The 15,484-nt window shown below is 43.0% G+C and overlaps 2 protein-coding genes across 2 annotated transcripts; both read right to left on the minus strand.

The window, feature by feature from the left end:
• Window positions 1-3,173: 3,173 nt before the first annotated feature.
• Window positions 3,174-4,160, minus strand: LOC108385284 (olfactory receptor 1J4-like). Its single transcript, XM_017639871.3, has one exon. It carries the CDS (start codon window positions 4,116-4,118, stop codon window positions 3,174-3,176), a length of 945 nt encoding a protein of 314 aa, XP_017495360.3. The 5' UTR covers window positions 4,119-4,160.
• Window positions 4,161-14,539: 10,379 nt separating this feature from the next.
• On the minus strand, window positions 14,540-15,484 carry LOC140844929 (olfactory receptor 1J4-like). The gene has a single exon (XM_073218028.1). It carries the CDS (start codon window positions 15,482-15,484, stop codon window positions 14,540-14,542), a length of 945 nt encoding a protein of 314 aa, XP_073074129.1.

Consider the following 15,484-nt stretch of genomic DNA (forward strand, 5'->3'; position numbering starts at 1 on the left):
TAGAAATAATTTATGCAAAGAAAACAAAAAGGCCCACAAACACATGGAGGCTTAACAAAAACAAAATCATCTTAAATAATCAATTGATCAATGACCAAATAAAAACAGAAATCAAGCAATATATGGGGACAAATGAAAACAACATCTCAACACCCCAAAATCTGTGGGGTGAATAATCCCAGATGAACAGTCTAAGATCATAATTAATGAAACTAGGAAAAGAAGACCAATGAGGCCCCAAGTCCATAGGAGAAAGGATATAATAAAGATCAGAGAAGAAAAAAATAAAATTGAGAAGAATAAAACAATAGAAAAAACAAATGAAACCAAGAGCTGGTTCTTTGAGAAAATAAACAAAATAGATAAGTCCTAGCCAGACTTATTAGGAGAAACAGAGAATCTACACACATAAACAGAATCAGAAATGAGAGTGGAAAAATCACAATGGACACCAGAGAAATACAAAGAATTATTAGAGAATCCTATGAAAATCTATACACTAACAAACTGTATAACCTAGAAGGATGGACAGCTTTCTAGAAAAATACAACCTTCCAAGACTGACCAAGGAAGAAACAGAAAATCTAAACAGACCAATTACCAGCAATGAAATTGAAGTGGTAATCAAAAAACTACCCAAGAGCAAAACTCACGGGCGAGATGGATTCACCACTGAATTTTATCAGACATTTAGAGAAGACCTAATACCCATTCTCCTCAAAGTTTTCCAAAAAATAGAAGAGGAAGGAAAACTTCCAAACTCATTCTATGAAGCCAGCATCACTCTAATACCAAAACCAGGCAAAGACACCACAAAAAAGAAAATTACAGACCAATGTCCCTGATAAACACAGATGCAAAAATACTCAACAAAATATTAGCAAACCAAATTCAAAAATACATCAAGAGGATCATACACCATGACCAAGTGGGATTCATCCCAGGGATGCAAGGGTACTACAACATTCGAAATCCATATCATCATCCACCGTATCAACAAAAAGGACAAAAACTACATGATCATCTCCATCGATGCTGAAAAAGCATCCAACAAAATTCAACATCCATTCATGATAAAAACTCTCAACAAAATGGGTAGAGAGGGCGAGTACCTCAACATAATAAAGGCCATATGTTACAAACCCACAACCAACATCATACTTAACAGCAAGAAGCTGAAAGCTTTCCCCCTAAGATTGGGAGCAAGACAAGGATGCACACCCTCCCTGCTTTTATTCAACATAGTACTGGAGGTCCTCGCCATGGCAGTCACACAAAACAAAGAAATACAAGGCATCCAGTTGGTAAGGAAGAAGTCAAACTCACTATTTGGAGATGACATGATATTGTACATTAAAAACCCTAAGGAATCCACTCCAGAACTACTAGAACTAATATCTGAATTCAGCAAAGTTGCAGCATACACAGAAATCTGCTTCATTCCTATACACTATTGATGAACTAACAGAAAGAGAAATCAGGAAAGCAATTCCATTCACAATTGCATCAAAAAGAATAAAATACCTAGGAATAAACCTAACCAAGGAAGTGAAAGACCTATACCCTGATAACTAAAAGACATTCTTAAGTGAAATTAAAGAGGACACTAACAAATGGAATTTCATCCCATGCTTTTGGCTAGGAAGAACTAATATTGCCAAAATGGACATCCTGCCTAAAGCAATCTACAGATTCAATGCAATCCCTATCAAAATACCAACAGTATTCTTCAGCAAACTGGAACAAACAGTTCTAATTCATATGGAACCACAAAAGACCCAAAACAGCCAAAGCAATCCTGAGGAGGAAGAATAAAGCAGGGGGGAATCTCGCTTCCCTACTTCAAGCTCTACTACAAAGCCACAGTAATCAAGACAGTTTGGTACTGGCACAAGAACAGACCCACAGTGGAACAGAATAGAGAATCCAGATACTAACCCAAACATATATGGTCAATTAATATATAATAAAGGAGTCGTGGATATACAAATGGGAAATGACAGCATCTTCAACAGCTGGTGTTGGTACAACTGGACAGCTGCATGTTTGAGAATGAAACTGGATAATTGTCCAACTCCATACACAAAAGTAAACTAGAAATGGATCAAAAATTCTGATCCTGCATATCTCCATGCCCCCACCCGATATTGTTGTCGTGTCTAACATCTTTATACATTGTGTGCCTGTTAGCATAGTTTCATAATTAGTTTATTATATTGTTTCTTAATCATATTGGAAACAGAAGGAGAACTCACAAACAAAAACACAGTGACACCAGATTTACATTTACCTGTGTAGCACTGTTTGCCCCTGATCTTCATGATGTCATCTGACTTAGTGTTAGCAAATAGTGTCTTTTCATTTCAGCCTGAGCACTCCCTGGATGAATATTTGAACGCATATACACACATTTGAAAGCAATAAACACTGAGAATGGGTTAGCTATCATGACAATTTTAAAAGGGGGAACACAAAAGAGTACTTGTCACATGCTTTATGTAAGGGTCAAGGACACTGACACTAGTCAGTGGGATCAGACACTATGTAATGGCAATAAAGTAATCTCATTAACATGTGGTCCTGATGTCTCACAGATCTGAGATCCAGTCATAGAGAGCCTACTTAATTGATCCATCTGGGCTTTTGTTTGCTGTGCTGCTAATAAGGAAAATATTAGCACCTTACAATCGACTTATTATGATAATTAAACAAAACATGCCTTTTAATGATTAGTTAAAAGAAGTCATGATTGACACCCCTCCACAGATGAAAGAGTTTCATAACTTACTGTGAATTCATCACATAAGAAATAAATGAAGCTTGGTTATATTAAGAAAATCCTTGTGAGTATGTGCTGCTAAAAGAACCATGCACAGAACATCATGGTAGAAAAAGATGGAGATAAGAACACTTCTTAATGCCAGAGACATGGACAGACAGACTCACAAGCTGTAGTGAACATCACAGGAGGACTTGGAATTTCACTGTAGCAACACTAATACACAGAATTCAGAGAACAGGTAGGGAAAAACAAAATCAGGCATAGAAAAGACTCTAGGAAACAGAAAATGAGACTGGGAGAAGATTGGTATCAGTGATGTGATATCCAAATTAGGACTTTTAAGGACACCTATTTTACAGCCCCTGTGAATGCCCATTACAATGGGATTGAATTAATGGCACCAAGGGCTGCCCTTGGCTCTGAATATTTTCTGAAGAGCACGTTTCACATCATTATTCCTCAGGCTGTAGATGAAGGGGTTCAGCATGGGGGTGACCACCGTGTACATCACAGAGGCAATCATGTCCTTGTCCTTGGAGTCAGCTGATGAAGGGAAGTAGTAAACGCCTGCAATTGTCCCATAGTATAAAAGCACTACAGAGAGGTGGGAGCCACATGTAGACAAGGCTTTGGAGATTCTTTTGAGGGAGGGGACCTTCAGGATGATGACTGCCATGCGGATATATGAGCCCAGGATCATACTTAATGGCAGGATGAAGACCAATCCTCCTACAATGAGTATGAGCAGGTCATTGAGGGAGGTGTCTGAGCAGGAGGACTTGAGCACAGCAGCAAGATCACAAAAGAAGTGGGGAATGGTCGTTCCTGCACAGAAGGGCAGCTGGTTCGCAAGGAGGGTGTGCAGGAGAGCCTGGGCACAGGAGGAGAGCCAGCACCCAACCACAAGGAGGATACACACCTCATCCCTCATGACGGTGGTGTAGTGTAGTGGGTGACAGATGGCCACATACCTGTCATACGCCATCACAGCGAGGAGAAAGCTGTCAAGGGAACCAAACAATACAAAGAAATACACCTGAGAAATGCACCCGGAATATGTGATAGATCGGCACTGACTCTGCATATTCGTCAGCATCTTTGGGACAGTGATGGATGCAAAGGAGACGTCAGAGAGGGCCAGGTGGCTGAGGAAGAAGTACATGGGGGTGTGGAGGCGCGAGTCCAGCCTGACGAGCAGGACGATGAGCAGGTTCCCCAGCACCGTGGTCAGGTACATGCCCAGGAACAGGGCGAAGAGCACGCCCTGCTGCTCCGGGGGTACGGGGAGCCCCAGGAGGAGGAACTCGGACACGCTGCTCTGGTTGCCAGGCCTCATGCTGGGCTGTTACCTGCTGGGGATAAGGGAGGGAGAGGAATATGAGAAAAAACAATGGAGATACATTCCAAGTTACAACTTTTGTGAAATCAACAACTTTTAAACTACATTCCTCTTAATTTGTCCTGCCTGTGGGTGGTGCCTCATCATGTATCCCAGTCTGGCTCCAGGAATATATGTATACATGGGAATATTATATATGCCAAATATATGGAGCACACATGTGTGTGATATGTTATATGTATTTATATATCTCCATATATATACATATATATTGAAATTCAACTTCAATGCTAAATAAAAATGTCTGTTTGTGTCTATGTGACTCTCTCCATGCAATTTTCTGCAAGTTAAAAATGACCAAATACTGGTTATTTCATGTAGCTCAGTCTAATTTATTGAGCAGTTAATATTTATCTGGTAAATTAATATGACAATGGAGTCAAGAATACACACTGGGAAGAAGGCAGTCTCTTTGTAAATGGTGTTAGGAAAACTATAGAACTATGTGCAAAAGAATAAAACTGGACCAGTTCTTACACTATACACACAAAAATAAACTGGAAATGGTTAAAGACTTTGTACAAGATGTAAAACCAGAAAACTCTTAGCAGAAAACACAAGCAGTAAACTCTTGAGTACTGGCCACCTGGATACGTCTCCCAGAGAAGGGAAGCGACAGAATAAACAAGTGGGACTTCATCTAAGTAGCAAACTTCTGCACAGCACAGTGCCTAACTTTCCTTGCCTGGATGGTAAGTGCACGTGAAGGGTCAGGAACCTGAGGGCCTCAGTCACACGCAGGTGTGTGACAGTGACAGGAGCTCCTCTTCAGGACAGATTGCTGGGGCACCGGTTATCTCAGCTGGTGGTGCCCCACGAGGAGGGTGGGTAAGACGTACTGGAGATCATGGTTACAAGTTAGAAGCCTCCAACCATGCATGCACACACACACACACACACACACACAGACACACACACACACACACACATACACATTGCTGACTTGAGGATCCATTCACCTGTGTCCAATGTGTCAAATTCCCTTCTAAGGGGAGGAACGCCAGTATATGCCTCATTTGTAAATGCTCACATGCATACAAGTCATAAATTACACACAAGCTAACACATGCACAATATGCAATAATGTGTCACCCACAAATACACTCACAGTGCACCACTGACACACAAGCACCATACATCAGCTAAAACACGCAACTCACACACCACAAATACCTAACTCATCACTATACATGCATGTCAGGGAAAACACACAAGGCCTCACACAATAGAAAACACTCACAAGAAACCCACTCCAACTCTCATGCACACCCACCACACACTCACTACAACAAATGGTGCGCACACTCCCCTCACTGAGAGGCAAACTTTGGCCCCTTACATGCCCTTCCTGGGGAGGCCGTCAGTGTGGGACAGTTAAGCCTCTTCTGTCACAGTCACCATCATTAAACTACTGCCAGCATCCATGCACATGGTAATACACTCATGGTGCAGACATCCAGAGGCCAGCACACAGGACATGTCCTGCTCTCACACCTGGATGCACCCCACACAGTGGCACAGCTTTAGCACCCACTGCGAGCAGAGGGGTGAGCCCTCTGACCCTGTTCCTCAGCAGGTTGGGAGGCTTCTTCTCCCACAGAAGAGACAACAGTCTTACCCCCACTGCTGGGCTCTAACTGGCTCAACTGTGACCTGCCCAGTGGGGAAATGTGCCAATCCTGACAACACGAAGCAAATACTGAGGCTCACAGGCATGAAGCAGGAGTCAATAGTCGCATGCTGGGAGGCAGATCACTTGGTGTGCATGTGCTAAAGAGAGCCCAGATTGAATCTAACTTGGGAAAAGAATCAGCCTATTGTCAGATACAACACACACAGAAACACCCAGACACACACGCATGTACATGCTACTGTCCAAACATACACAATAATGCATGCACACACCCACACTCACACACACATTCATACGCACACCCTCAAGCACAAACGCATATCCACTGCAAAGTGTACATTTCCAGCACTTCTGACCTGTTCCACTCATCTTTGCGTGTAGACACCTCTTCCAGAAGTGGCCCAAATCCTCATTTTGTCTTCACGGGAATGCAGGATCCATCGTGGGTTAATTGGCCAATTTCTTACCTCCAGTGTGGATGAGCGTGTCCAGGGAGAACTGAAGTCACAGGAGACGGTGTCCCTAATAGGGATGTTTTGAGTCCATATTTCCTGGGCACGGTTCCAAGCTCAAACTTTTCTTGGCTAGGGTCCTGCTGTGACTCATATTTACATTTAATTTTTAAATGATTTCATGCTTAGAAAAGCTGTAAAGATGATAGTAGGAATTTCTGAACCACCCTCACTGACACTCCATGAAGGTTAATATTTTACTAATTTACATTTTGTGTATATGGCAGGGGGTCGGGGTTAGAGATTCAGCCTGTAGACCTTTGGTAGGCATACCCCAGTGTGTTATCAAAAACACATTTCTTTCAGTTGTCAGAAGCTCTCCTCTCTTCACTCAGGAAGAGAATTTAAGACAAAGTTTTCTATTCATACACAGAATTCCTGGGGAGAGCTGAGTGGGTGCAGGAGATCGAGTAGGTTTGGTGAAGCAGAGGGAATGGTATTGGGAGTTTGTAGTGATTAAGGGAGGTGCTGGGGAAATTTTGCTGGAGAAACACATCATGTACAGCGGCAACCAAGCATATTGCCCGTGTTCCTTATCCACATATAGGATAAAACACACAAAGGAGACAAATGCCCCTTGACCGGCCAGAAGAACACCTGAGGCCAGGGGTTATCAGCAACCACACCTGCCACAGAGCCCTGCCTCTCACTCCAGGCTTTCAGGGCGGCGGCTGCTCAGATCACATATTTGCATAATATTTTGCATGTTTTGTGACTGGCATCAATGATTTCACTTGGTTGTGTAACGTTGTGGCCTCCATGGAGGCACCAGGACCCCCAGTCAGTCAGCACAATAAGGGCGATGGAGCTTGAATTGAACGCGGGCTGGCTGGTGAGCATAAGGCTGATGAGCTTTAAGAAGCAACGTGAGTGCTGGTCACTATCAGCACTGCCTAGAACTCCAGAAGGGATGAGGCATGTTTCCTGAGGCCCCGTGTTGTACATTGGGCAGTGTCAGGAATGGTGGGGTGGGCACGATGCCAGTGGAGTCACCTGCCAAGGTCAAGGCATTCTTCAGAGGCATGTCAGTTTGGCCTCAATGACCCAAAAACTGTGTCTACATCACTACGTGATCCCCATGATGCCACCCCAGTGATCACACACCTAGTGCTGTGCCCTCGCACACGGGGGTCAGGCTTGTTGCCAGGAGGACCATGGCGGAGGAGAGGGAATGATGTCTGCACGCAGTCCAGGGCCGAAGGGTGGAGGCTCCTCCGGGACCTGATGTTTCACATGCCTACTGAGCCAGAGGTAAAGAAATGGAACATGGACTGTGATCTTAGGAAGTTTGGGACTTGTGTCTATCCATATATGTTTATAATAATCACTTTAAGCATAGATTGGGCCTTAGTAGTCTGAATCATTGTGTGGACAAAAAAAAAAGGCAGGGCTCTGTGGCAGGTGTTGTGTGCTCTAAATCTGTATCTGGTATTTGATAAGCAAGGAATTCTCAGAGTTCTTTACCAAGAAAAGTAAATCATGAATAAGAAATCATTGTGACCATTGGTAAGGACATATGGCTACATCACTGGCAATGGCCAACAGCTGAACACGTGAAATGGGGTCAGTTGTTGGCGAGGGCATCTTCTGATGTCAGGATGTTTGCCTGGGTTTGGCCAACTGCACTGACCCTTGAGGACATTCTAGTTGAGGGATGAAAATGAGCTTCCATCCACCAGTCTCCATCAGGGTGCTGGTGGCACTCTGTTCAGAAAATATCTGAACTCACTTTGAAGTTCATTTCATTGAACCCAAAGGCTCCCAGGAATCCCAGGGATCAAGGAGAGGGGTGGCCTCCTGTGGCACTGTGACATCAGAAGTGATTTTTGGCCAGGGAGGCGGCCTCCCACAGGGGGGATATGCCCGAGGCTCAGATTTCCTCCATCCTGTGGTTGCCGTCTCCATCTAACTGGGTGCACCCCACGTCTGTGCTGAGCTTGCCAGGTGCTGCCTCCATGACCAGGTCACATTGGCCAAAGGTGTGCAGAGCATCACATGTTCAGGACTTTTGAGAATCTCAGTCTCAGTGAGAGCCCCGTTTGCACCCAGCAATGGTTGCTCTGATGGTGTGCGGCATGGGGCCTTAGGAGACAATCTTCTAGACAAGAACCCCACAGGCAACTCTTAGCCATTATTGGTCATTTTTAAACACTAAAGAACATACTAGGTCATGTCCTGAGCTTTAATTGCAAAGAAGTGCCCAGGAGGCACTAAGGGAAGTGTCTGTATCTTTCATAACCCCAGTGCCTTCTACTGTAATGGGCCCCATTCCAAGTGGGCTGATTGCTGGTGGTTATGTAAACAGGTCTCACTACTAATTGTAAATGGGAAATATGCCACCTGCCGAAGCCTAAGTGATCTAACAGGTGTCGGCCTGCTTGAGAGCTGACAAAGACGGGAGTAGGCTTTAAACTCTACCAGATATGCAGTGTCCCTCAGTGGATCAGATGGTGCTTAAGAATTTAACTGGAGTGGCAGGTCCTTGAACCTTAGGTGGGGAGTATGCCAGTCCCTTTGGGAAAGGCTGTAGCAAGTGTTTGAGTAGCTTGTATGTGTCTAGTCAATCTCCTCCTAAGAGGATGTGATCCATGTATTGACACCCCTGGGTGCCTGTGGACAGCTAGATCTCCTCAAGCCTTGCCAGCTGGAGGTGTGTGTGTGATGAGTGGACTGTTGAGGCTCCCCACAGGCACCCAAGTACAGGTGTATCATGTCCTTTCAAAAGTGAATGTAAATTAAAGCTGAGAGGCTGTTAAAGTTGGCTCTTAATGTGTGTGGCCATGTAAGAGGTGCACCTTTAACTGCCCAGGACTTGTCAGTGAAGACGGAATGGCCTTGGTCATTACAACCCTGTTATGTAGAGGAGACTTAGTGGATGGGACCCCAGCGTGAAGGTTATTGTATCCAACACAAGTGACCATTCGTACATCCAAGTTTCAGAACAGGCCAAATTGGGCTCTTAAATAAAAAAACAACAGAAATAATTATCCCTTCTCTTAAAAGATCTTGGCTAATTGCTCTCAAGCCTGGGCAGTTTTGTTTCAGTTTATACTGAGCCATACTAAGAACTTGAAGAGTTGTGGCAAGAAAATGGCATCCCATTTGGTTAAGGCAACAGTTTTGGCCTATTTTTACTTAATTGCAGGGTCCACATAGCCATCTAGAACATGCATCCCAGCTATGGAAATCAAAGAATGATGGGAACTATGACATCTGAAAAATTAGACAAAATTATTTGGCCAGTGGTCAGCGTAAGGCAGGCTTGTTTTCCTTCCATCTGTGTGTAATAACACCTGGAGACCATGGAGAGCTCCTTCCTGAAATTCAGTGGGCTCCTGAGATTGCTGTGGTTAATACTGGGATCAGTCAAGTCCATAAAATGTTGGTTACTGTGAAGTAATGAACGGGCCACCTGGGTAGCGTAAGGGTGATGGTCCCTAGGTGGCACCCAGGACCAGGAGCATGCCATGTCCCTAATGAGGCTGTGTTAGATCAGGGAATGCACAGTGGGTTCTGCACCAGGGGCGTGGGTTTAGAGGAGGAAGAGATTGGATGCACTGCGTAGCTTGTCGGAAGAGCCTGAAGCTCCTTGGGCTTCCTACTGGGAATCATAACTAGGAAGCCGACTCCAGAGCCACCAATTCCAGGTCTTTTGATGAGGGTCCTGCAGTGGGGGGAAGCTGGCCCTGGAAAAGTCAGGCATGGGGGTCTGAGTCCATAGTAGGCTCTGTGACTGTTGTAAGCATTGACCTGGGGATCACATGCTCCTCAGAGCAGCCAATAATCTTGGACCATCAAGTGACTCTCTAAGAGTAGGCATTTAACTAATTAAAGGGAGCAGGGAAGCCTTAGAATTTGCTGGTGTTCCCTGAGGAATACCTACTGGGTGTAAGCGTCAGCGGTCGTCTCCTCAGGACTGGATAGAACTTCCTGTCCATTGGAGCGCTCAGCAGAGGGATACACCCCGTGACCATATCAACGTTCCTTAATACTCGGTGTCCCTCTTCTGAAGTTGCCATTTGGTGAGGACATGTGCTTTACTGAGTACAGGAGGAGGGTGGGCTGTTTTCCATGCCATGGACCCCAGGGTAGCGGAGGAAAGTCTGCGGATGGGCGCGGGTGTGGGAGTGGGAGGTGCTCCCATTTCCAGAAGTCTATTGTTTCCTGCTGTTCCTTGAGAATCTGATGGGATCCCATATTGATTGTGGAAGGCCAGATATGCCCCCCAATTGTTACACCTTGTCAGGAGGTAATAACATGAGCCAGCACTGTGTATGTGCAAGAGCCATTTAGCATCTTTTCCATATGCTAATTGCATGAAATAATTAATAAATTTGCATTTCCAGTTGAGTGATATCTTAGGCATCTGCTTTGGTTTCCTCCCCTTATGTTGTGTAAGTGGTTAGAGGATATACATTCATGGGTCTTCTCTACCCAGAACCTGGTGGTAAGCTTCCTCCTCCAGGCAGGCCCCATCAGTACCATCACACTTAGGGAACCGCCACAGTAGCTACCTCATTGGCTTTAGGGGAACCCTTTTCATAATTGTCTGTGGCCCAGGACAGCTCAGGACCACGGTCCTTGTTGCAATAGAGGCACAGAAAGGAGCCGCAGCCGTGGCTTTTCAGGACCTGGTGAGCCTTCCTCTCGGCTCACAAGTCACACAGACGTTGCTGTTTCTCTCTCTCTCTCTCTCTCTCTCTCTCTCTCTCTCTCTCTCTCTCTCTCTCTCTCTCTCTCTCTCTCTCTCTCTCTCTCTCTCCCTTTCCCCTTCTTTCCCCTTTTGTCTCTTTTTCGCAAACACTGGCTCATTCATGAACGTTTATCCAAAGGGCATGTAAGTAGATTTACTAGGGTTACTTTTTCCCCTTTCAAGAATCAAGTTATCTGAAATGTCGGGAGGGTTAATAAGTTTGTTTTCATTCTACTCTTCTTGGTTCATTTCTTCTTTGTTTGAAAAGTTGAAAGATAACATCATCCAAATTATCCAGACAGGTGTCCTCGTCTCCCAACTTTTCTACCCCATTTGCACCCACACTTGTAATAAACTCGGTTTATTTTTTAATGAACTTTTTATTTTCTATAATTTTTATTTCATAGAAAGATTATAAAAATAGTACAGAGACTTCCTATACCCTTCACAAGGTTTCTGCTATTGTTAATATCTTACATAACCATGGTCACTCAGCACAATCAAGACATTAGGATTGGTAGCTTACCACTAAGTAAACTACAATCTTTCTTTGAATTTTTACTAGTTTTCCCACTCAAGTCCTTTTTTTGTTCTGGGATCCATCAGAAGAGACTTTGCATTTAGACCCATGAACTTTAATGTAGTCTTTTAATTTGAGGAGCTACGCATGTCAGTAAGAATCAGCTGATAGATAAGGCAGGAGACAGCGGACCCAGGGAAGCTGTTTCTAAAGCTGCCCCAGCCGTCATCTTATCAAGAAATGACGTGGCCTTCTTGAGTGAATTGGCTGTGGAATCCATTTCAGATTCATTGTTTTCTGGTACATTATTCTTGTTCCCTTTACTCAAGTGAACAGATACTAAGTATATTATTTCCTCTTTATTTTATTGCCCTAATGTGTACATTACATGAAATTGATCATTTTAGCCATTTATAGTTCATTCATTTAGCCATCTAATTCAGTGGCATGATGTACATTCACCATGTTGTGCAACCACCACCAATATTGAGTTCCAGAATTTTGCATTCCTTCTAACAGAAACCACGTGCTCTTTAAGACGTCACTCCCCATTCCACCCTCCCCACAGTCCATGGCAACCAGTAGTCTTCTTTCTGTCTCTATGGATTTGCCTGTTCTGGATATTTCATATAAATAGAAACATGTAATGTGTGCTCTGTTGAGTCTGGGTTATTTCACTTAGGATAATATTTCCAAGGTTCATCCGTGTTGTAGCATCTGTCACTACTTCAGACCTTTACAACTATTTCACTGTGCAAATGCACCACATTTGTTTATCCATTTATCTGTTGATGGACGTTAGGATTATTTCTACCTGTGACTGCTGAACAAAGCTGCTGCATTCACATACAAGTGTTTGTTTTGTTACCTGTTTTCACATCTTTTGCATCTATAGCCACGAGTGGAGTTGCTAGATCATGTGGTAATTCTAAGTTTAACTTACTGAGAAAGAACCAAAATGTTTTGATTGGAGGCACAGTGGCTGCACCACAGTTACCTTTCACCAGCAATGTGTGAGGGGTCCAGTTTCTCCAAATCCCAGCCAACACTGGTTATTTTTCATTTACAAAATTACAAGCATCATAGTAGGTATGAAATGGTGGATTTGATTTGCATTTCCCTAATGACTACGGATGTAGAGCATTTTTTCATGCGTTAGTTGGCCATTTGAATATCTTCTTTGGAAAATGTCTATTTACTTCTTTGGCCCAGTTTTTATTGTAGTAGTATGTCTTGTAGTTCTGAGGGTTTCTTCATATTTTGGGGGGACTCTGTTATTTGGTGTATATGTTTGTAATTGTTACATCTTCCTAGTGGTTGACAGTTTAACCAGTATAAAATATTCTACTTAGTCTCTTGGTGCAGTTTTTTATTTCAAGTCGATGTGTCTGACATGAGTATAGTTAAAGTTATATTTCAGGTACTATTTGCAAGGAAAATCTATTTCCATCCTTTCATTTTCAACTCCTTGTGTCTTTGGATTTGAAATGAGTATCTTATTAACCGTATACAAAAGGATGATGCTTTTTTAAAAAACCCTTTTTCCAGTCTCTGCTTTTAAATTCAAGACTATAGTCCACATATATTTAAGGCAATTATTGAGGAGAAAGTTCTCACTTCTCCATTTTGCTATTTGGTTTCCACATGCTTAGTATATATTTTATTACTAAATTATCCATTACCTCCTTCTTTTGTGTTTAATTATTTTAGTGTGTTTTTTATTTTCATGTAGTTTCCTTTTTCTGTATGTATCTTAGTTGTTTTCTCAGTGGTTACCTTGGACATTCCAATAATAATCTTAAACATAAACACCATAGTTTGAATTAGTACTACTAAGCTCCAATAGCACACAAACCTGTGGTCCTGTTTGCCTCCATGTCTCCCCCTCTATACTGTTATTGTCATAAATGACATCTCATTGCTACACATTGTGTGACTAGAATTAGCATAGACTTATAAATATTGCTTTATGAATCTGTGTTTTCGTATTGCAGGAAATGAAAATGAAAAATAAAGTAATACTGGCTTTGCTTTTTACCTATACAGCTGTGTTTCCCACTTATCTTTATGTCTGCAAATGACTTTAAGTTACCATATGCTATCTTTTCATTTCAGCCTAAAGTGAATATATTAAGGTATATAGAACATTTGAAAACTATAAACATTGAGAATGAGTTAACCCTAAGTATACTGAATTTTAAAAATGGAATGTCAGAGTACTTTTGAATGCTATATATAAGGATCAAAAACATCCAAATGGGTTATGATATTAAATGATATTAGAAACCAGGATAATGGCAATGTACATTACAAGAAATTGATCATTTTAGCCATTTATATTTCATTCATTTAGCCATATAATTCAGTGGCATGATGTACATTCACCATGTGGCAATATAATAAACTGGTTAAATACAGGGTTTCAAAGTCACATGTTTGAGATGAAGTCTTAGGGAAGCTACTTACTTAATCTCTAATCTGGAAATTTGCAACATATTAGCACCCTTTTAAGTGGCTTGAGCTGATGATTAAATAAAATGTAAATGATTAATTAGGACCAGATGTGATAGACACTCTTCAGTAAACAAAACAGTGTGGTAAGTTCTTCTGATTTTTCCCAAACATGAAATGAATGAAGTTTAATGGTATTAAGAAAATTCATGTGAATATGTATTGATATCAGTACCATTTAAAGAAGGTTATTGAAGAAAAAGATAGAGATAAGAACAATTCTTAAAGTCCAGGGATATGGGATCATAGACTCACAAGCTTGCAGTGAACATCCAGGAGGGACTGGAATTTCACGGCAGAAAACTTCATGTATGCACAGATTTCCAAGAGCAGGCCGGGAAAATAAACAATCAGGAGAAGAAGAAGGTGAGGAAGCATAAAATGAGACTGGGAGAAGAATGGTGATAGCATTAAGAATTATTCATGTAGCAACTTATAAAGGAGACATATTTTACAGCCCCCACAAGGGCCCATGACAGCAGGATTGCATTAATGACTCAAAGTGGAGACCTTGCCTCTGATAATTTTCTGAAGAGCACATTTCATATCACTGTTCCTCAGACTGTAGATGAAGGGGTTCAGCATGGGGGTGACCATAATGTACATCAATGAAGCAATGATGTCCTTCTCTTTGGACTTTCCTGATGAGGAGAAAAAGTAAACACCTGCGAGTGTCCCATAGTATAAACACACTACGAAGAGGTGGGAGCCGCATGTAGACAAGGCTTTGGAGGTTCTTTTGAGAGATGGGACCTTCAGGATGATGACTGCCATGCGGATATAAGAGCCCAGGATCCCACTCACCGACACGATGAAGACCAGTCCGCCTTCCGTGTGGATGAGCAGCTCATTGAGGGAGGTGTCTGAGCAGGAGGACTTGAGCACAACAGCAAGATTACAAAACAAGTGGGGAATGATCGTCCCTGCACAGAAGGACAACCGGCCCACAGGGAGGGTGTGCAACAGAGCCTGGGCCCAGGAGGAGAGCCAGCACCCGACCATGAAAATGACACACACATCGTCCCTCATGATGGTGGTGTAGTGGAGAGGGTGACAGATGGCCACATACCTGTCATACGCCATCACTGTGAGAAGGAAGCCATCAAGGGAACCAAAGAAGACGATGAAATACACCTGTGAAATGCATCCCAAATATGTGATAGACTGCCACTGACTATGCATGTTTGTCAGCATCTTTGGGACAGTGATGGAAGAAAGGGAGATGTCAGAGAGGGCCAGGTGGCTGAGGAAGAAGTACATGGGGGTGTGGAGGCACGAGTCCAGTCTGATGAGCAGAATGATGAGCAGGTTCCCCAGCACCGTGGTCAGGTACATGCCTAGGAACAAGGTGAAGAGCATGCCCTGCTGCTCCGGGGGGACTGGGAGCCCCAGGAGGAGGAACTCAGACACGCTGCTCTGGTTCTCAGGCCTCAT

Source organism: Manis javanica, chromosome 2, assembly GCF_040802235.1.
Source record: "Manis javanica isolate MJ-LG chromosome 2, MJ_LKY, whole genome shotgun sequence".
NCBI classification, from domain to species: Eukaryota; Metazoa; Chordata; class Mammalia; order Pholidota; family Manidae; genus Manis; species Manis javanica.

Excerpts from the sequence above, each read along its gene's own strand:
- LOC108385284 (XM_017639871.3), bottom strand. The coding sequence starts at position 4,118 with ATGAGGCCTGGCAACCAGAGCAGCGTGTCCGAGTTCCTCCTCCTGGGG.
- LOC140844929 (XM_073218028.1), bottom strand. The coding sequence starts at position 15,484 with ATGAGGCCTGAGAACCAGAGCAGCGTGTCTGAGTTCCTCCTCCTGGGG.